The sequence below is a fragment of the Falco naumanni genome, chromosome 8, assembly GCF_017639655.2.
Source record: "Falco naumanni isolate bFalNau1 chromosome 8, bFalNau1.pat, whole genome shotgun sequence".
In the NCBI taxonomy this organism is placed as follows: domain Eukaryota; kingdom Metazoa; phylum Chordata; class Aves; order Falconiformes; family Falconidae; genus Falco; species Falco naumanni.
This window is the reverse complement of record NC_054061.1, coordinates 42,273,733-42,279,732: the sequence shown is the minus strand read 5'-3', so window position 1 is coordinate 42,279,732 and position 6,000 is coordinate 42,273,733. Positions and strand designations below refer to the sequence as shown.

The following is a 6,000-nucleotide window of genomic DNA, read 5'->3' as shown; positions in this document are numbered from 1 at the left end:
GGCTTGTTCAAAGAGAGAGTTTAAAAAGTTTACACTTAAACAGAGTCTAGGTCAAACGCTCTCAGATATCTTTAGCCAAGCTCAGGCAATCTTTTTTATCCTTCTAGTTGTTTGCAAGGAGGGACAGGAAGCCAGGAGAAACTTTAGTTTCACATTCTCACCTATGCAATGCTGCCAGTGCTACACTGGAACAGTCACGTAGATCTTTCTGTGCCTGTTTTCAAATTACTGTATTTTTCTCGTACAATGCTATTCCCACAGAAAGCACAGAAAGCAGCAAGCATCAGGACAGACTACGCGTAGAAAAAAAAAAACTTAAGTAAATTTGTTTCTTAAATTACTACATTCAAGTGAAATTATAATAGCATTACATTTTTTATTGATCTTTCCTGCAAGTGGCATTTTTGCTGTCATGACTCAATCCGAGCAAAGTTATTTTGAAACATAGAAGTATTTAATTTGTTTGCTAATGTTCATTCTAATTGTGTTTTTTATTTGCCTGCCATTTCAAAGCAATTACATGACTAAGCCAAAGAAACAAAAAGATACCATGTATATCAAGTTGTAACTATGTAACAAGTTGCACCTGGTGCTAAGTGAAAACATACTTTCTTTTCATGGCTGAACTTCTAAAATGCTGACTAATATCAGCATGCAATTGCCACCGAAGGCTTTCATCCCTTCCTGACTTAAGTTTTCTACCTAGAGCACCTACACCACTTGTCCTTTCTCCTGCTGCTTTGAAGACAGTGAGGTTTAATATGCATATTTATGCTATTGAATCGATTAGGCAAAAAACAGTGGTCTGGTCTGTGTGGTTGTGTAAAAAGATAGCTGTTTGCAAGCAACGAGCAAATCCGGTCAGTCATCCGACACTGTAAAATTCCAGATATGTTTGCCGGTTTCTGTATATAAGAACTGTTAATCAACTTGGACTGGCACTTCTGTGGTCAGCATAACAGCAAATGGGCTGTTCAGAGGACAAGGAATCCTTCGTTTCATTGGCAATAAACATCCTGCAAAATCAGCCGTGACTCAGCCAAAATGAAAACCGTGAGTAGGGCTTCTATGTTGTAAAAATCTTTCTCCAGAGTTGACATTTTGGCTTGTGTGTGATTTCTTTGGTGGGGTCAGGAAAACAGCAAAGCACACAGGTCCCAAAACGTTCTGTGTTTTCACCAGTCCGACACCTCCGCTGAGCACGCCGGGCACAGCCAGGTTTCTGCACACAGCTGTTTTTATCAGGGGCTGGGTTGTAATTATTTGACTTTCTGTCAAGGTGACTGACTGACACCATTTCACCTGCTCTGCTTGGTGTCGTCAAACTTCTTCGTACAGCGAGGGGGTGTGTATTTTTGCAATGGCATGGAGGCTGATAAGGACGGCCATGGAATTGCCCCATGGAATTGCCACACAGGGTTTTGTGTAGGTGAAGCCGGGCAGGAGCTGGCTTGCTTGGCTGCATGGGCTGCCCTGCCAGAGCCCGAGGCACAGGGAAAACCTTTGCCACCCTCTGCTCTGTTCCAAGCTGCGGTGAACGCCAGTCCCGGGCCCAGCCGGGAGCCGAGCTGGCCCACGGGGGCCCGTTGGGCACAAAGGTGACGGGCCTGTCCCCGGGCCCTGCTCGTTCCTGCTTTCTCCGAGGCATAACCGCAAACTCCCGACCCCCCGCAGGGCCGGGGCAGCTTCGTCAACGATCCCTCAGGCGCTCGGCCAGGTGCCAGGCCCGCCCGCGGCAGGTGGATGCCGGCCGGGCCCGGCCCCGGGCCGCGCTGCCCCTCCGCCCCCGGGGTCCCCTCAGCCGCCCCGCGCCGGCCGGGTGGCACCGCGGCACCGGGGCCGCCGCCTGCCGAGGCGCCTCGCGGAGAGACGGCTGCCCCGGCCGCGGCGTGGCGGAGGCGGCCGCGAGCGCCCGGCTCGGCCCCCCGCCCGCCCCGCGCTGCCTCCCCGCCGCCGCGCGGAGCCGGCGGCCGCCCGCCCCCGCCGCCGCCCGCGCACGTGTGCCAGGGAAGGCGTTCGGTGCCGCTCGCCGCCCGGGCGGCGCTTCCCCCCCGCTCCCCGCCGCCTCCCCCGTCCTCCGCAGCGGGAGCGGAGAACAGCCTCCGCCCGACGCGCCCGGCAGCGCCGGGGCCGCTCGCCGACGTGCCTCCCGCGCGGGCGGCCGCCCGGCCAGGACGTCGCCGCCGCCGATGGCCGCCCCGCTGCCCGGTGTGCCGCGCGGCGCAGGGCGGGCGGCGGAGCCCGCGGGCGGCGGCCCCCCTTGCCCGCTCCCCCGGCCCCCCGGGGGGGACCCGCCGCCCTCGCCCCCCGACAGGTAAGGCCGGAGCCCGGGCGGGCGCTGCCCGCTCCCTCGAGGGCCCGCCTGCTGCCGTCTAGGGGCCGGCAGGCGTCCTGCGGGCGGGAGCGCGGGGCTGGCGGGGCCTGAGGGGGCGAGCGCCCCGCGGCTGGGGAGGGGGCGAACCGCGGCGGGGGGGCGGCCCGCTCCTCCCGGGGACTCAAAAGTTCTTTCCCGGCCCTGCGGGCGCTTCCCCGCGCTGCGGATGCGTCCCCCGCCCCCCCCTCTTTTCCTGCGAGGTTTCCCAGCGTGAGGCGAGCGGCGGCGCCCAGCCGAGCCTGCCTCGGCACACAGCGCCCAGCCGCCGCCTCCCCTGGCGGTGCCTGCCCGGGGGCAGCCCGCTGCCCCTGGGCGCCCCGCCTGCTGCCCCCGGGCTGCTCTTAAAGGCGCTGGTCTCTGCTCTTGGGGCAAGAAGCCGTGAGCTGGGTTTCTCAGGAAGCGTCTGAACAGTTTCGGTAGACCCAGGTTAACGAAATCTGAAAATACTGCATTACAGGACTTTTCACTCCTTGATGCTAAATGCTACTTTAAACGAACGTTCGGTGAGGATTTCCAGGTAGTAAAGCATCTTCATGCTGCATTGTTACCTTACTCTGATGTTTTCCCCCACTTTGTACCTAGTGGTGTATGAAATCTGGAATGATAACAATGAAGGTAATAAAGTTAAATATTGAGCTCGGAGCCATCAATTCACACACGTAGAAAAATGTGATTGTGTGATGTTGGACGGCTCAAATACTTGAGGTGCTTTGGGTGCTGCTTTCCAAATGAAATCAAGTAGGCAAAGTGCTCTTCCATATTTTATGTGAGAAAACCATGGACTGCAATGTACACAGCAGTCTGAACAGCCACGTTATTAATGTGATTATTTTAAACCGGTGCATAACTGAGCTATTCAGCAAGTACAGTAATGATTATCTTCGCTACTCTCACAAATGTTGCTTCGTGATACTTCTGATACAATCAGATTTAAGTAGCCAGCAACTACCGAGACATTTATTTTATGATGGAGCTATGGAGATTCAAATACAAAAGTAATTGGAAACAGAAAATTAGTCTAATGCTTTGCACTGTTTTGTCTTGTCAGTCACTTCTGACTCCTGGTTCTGGTGAAAAAAAATATCCATTTGTTTAAAATACAGTTGTGATGTACTCAGGAAGTATTACTGAGAAGTTACATGCATCCACAGTTGTAATATGTGTACACAGGGAATGGCATGAACACAGGGACAACAAAATATTTACTAATGTCCTTAGGAGCCAATATAAATATATCTGTGCTCTTACTCTGCAAAGACTTACACATATTCAAACAACTTTATATTCAGAGCTGAATACTTGGATTGCTTTCAAGTAGTGTTAAGCGCTGTATGGTAATAGATTCAGCCTACTGATTAAAAAAAAATCTGCACAAAAAAGCTAATTGCTGCAACCAGAAAGTATCCTGGTATTAAGGCCTTCATATGTCATGCATTGTGGTTGGATATTGCAATTTTAACAGCAGTTGTTACAATTATCATTTGGTATTATGTATTTTGTTGAAATAGGAGAAAAAAGAAAGACGACAATATTTTGGAGATCCCATCAATTCCAAATCCTTTCCCCGAGCTGTGTTGCTCTCCATTTGCATCAGTTTTGTCAGCCAGTCTGTTGCCCAAGGCAACTTCAAGAAAAAAGCAGGTAAGATTTATAAATAATTATTTGACAAATACTAAATTGGTTTCATGAAAGCTTGAGGAAAAGCTCAGTTAACTATTAAGTTATTTTTCTAATAAAGGTGTTCCATATTTCTGTAATTAGGTGAAATTTTCTCTGTAGGTCATCGATGAGTGTAGAAAATGAGGTTTCAGGATCTGTGACTTAAGACGTGACTGTTCTTTCACAGAGTCTACATGACTGCAAATTTTTTGGGTAAAGCGGAACCAGGGGTGGGCAGGCGGTACTTTATGTCCTTAAATGAGAAGTTAATTTATTTCTTTCCTTCCTTCCCACCTCCAGTTACTGTCACAAGTGCTATAGCACGGAGGGTTCTAACAGTTGCTGAGCAGCTTCTTTTGTCTGAAGGTCTAATTTTGCTAGGATAATGGAATAAAATTGATGGGGAAGGAGCAAATGCTGTGTACATGGCTGTATTTGATATGCACGTGTGTTTACCTGCGTATGGCCACTGCTACTATTTCCATAACCTTAAACTGTAAGCCAAGGGAAGTTCTGAGCGGGCAGACAGACCTGGCAGTGCTCTGTCTTAGTATTATCGCCCACAGTGCATTTGTTATCCTGAGCAGGGGTAGAGGTTGGAGAGAGAGAGTTTCCAATTAATGGAGATTACTGGCGTCAGAGATCTGTTTCACTCTTTGAAAGCTTACCAGTCTCATTTTTATTTTCTTGATACTGGGAAGAGTTCTAACAAGGACCTCCTTCACGTTTGTGGTGGCCTTCGAGATCTTTGTTAAGACAGCCTTAACAGTTTTAGGGGTGATATCGGAGGTGTAAGAACTTACACTGCTGCTGTTTATTTGGTGATAATGTCTGGAATCTGAAGTTTCTTGTAGTTATATTAACTTTATTGAAGCTGCCCAGCCATGGCTGTTTCTGTGCACCTGCCAGAGAACTTCACTGGCAAAGTCTTGGCTGGCGTCCTAAGGAGGAACCTTTTCCCTCCTTCCCCAGCGAAAAATACGTATGTGTCTGGGAAATGTTGCTGATTCTATCTTGCCATATTTTGCATGTGTTCTAAAAATAGCTATGGTGTCTTCCTGGACTGCTTTTATTACTTGTAGTTCTTCCCTACAACAGCAATGATAATCTGAGGCATTTCTGGTCAGTGTGTATCTAAACATTGCTGATGCAGTGGGGTAAACTTGGGCTAGTTTCACGCTTGGGTAAGGTGGAAGCATTGATAGTCTCTGCAGAGGCAGGAGAAACACCAAATTTGTAGCATTATTTTTCAGAACATAAGGACTGGAAGTCACATTTAAAGAAATTGTTTTACATTACTCATATTGCTGGCTTAAATTCCACTCATTGCGGTAATCTTTGTGCCTGCAACTGGAAAGTAGATTTCCCAAGCATGATTTAACACACAAGGGTCAACTATCTGCTTTTGTGCCCTGTCACGTTTAAAATTACTGACTGGCTTGATCAGTTAAACCAGCTAAGTGTTAGCTTCAGTCTCTCAGAAGCTTCACTGATTTTGCTCTTGTTTCTTCATAAAGGCTGTTGTCATGCCTTTTGTGACAATTTCTTCTCACAGTCCTTAAATTCCTCTGGTTTTCCATTTAGGAATGTAGTGCCCTCTCTGGTAGAAGCAGGATCAAGAACAACTGATTTGCTGACAGAAACGAGCTAAAATGACAATAGTCTATGGAGGGTCTGGTCCGTTTTCCATTTACCAGAAGAACTGAGAGGAGTCTTCCTGTTATTTTCTGGAGACGTTTTAACAAGTCCATGGTTTCTGTCAAAAAGTCTTTCACCTAGGGGTACCTGTTTATGGCTGCTGCAGGAGAAATGGTACTGGGCTAAGTAGACCTTTTGCCAGATCCAGCATGACTGTTCTGTTCTTCATCTAGAGTTTTTAAAGGTTAAGGCCAAATGGGAACTGTTGAGTTAAGATTTTATCTTTGAAATTCAGGTTGAAGTCTTCTAATATGTTTGTAACTTGCACG

The 6,000-nt window shown here is 48.8% G+C and overlaps 1 protein-coding gene across 5 annotated transcripts in view; it reads left to right on the top strand.

Moving 5' to 3' along the window:
• Positions 1-1,029: 1,029 nt before the first annotated feature.
• Positions 1,030-6,000, top strand: part of GRB14 (growth factor receptor bound protein 14) — a 67,284-nt gene continuing 62,313 nt past the window's right edge. Inside the window, exons 1-2 of one of the 5 annotated variants that reach the window (XM_040602790.1) lie at positions 1,030-1,053; positions 3,883-4,015. In XM_040602790.1, coding sequence (XP_040458724.1) covers positions 1,045-1,053; positions 3,883-4,015 — 142 coding nt within the window. In that variant the 5' untranslated portion in view covers positions 1,030-1,044. The other 4 variants (XM_040602785.1, XM_040602786.1, XM_040602787.1 and 1 more) reach the window with 4 other exon arrangements.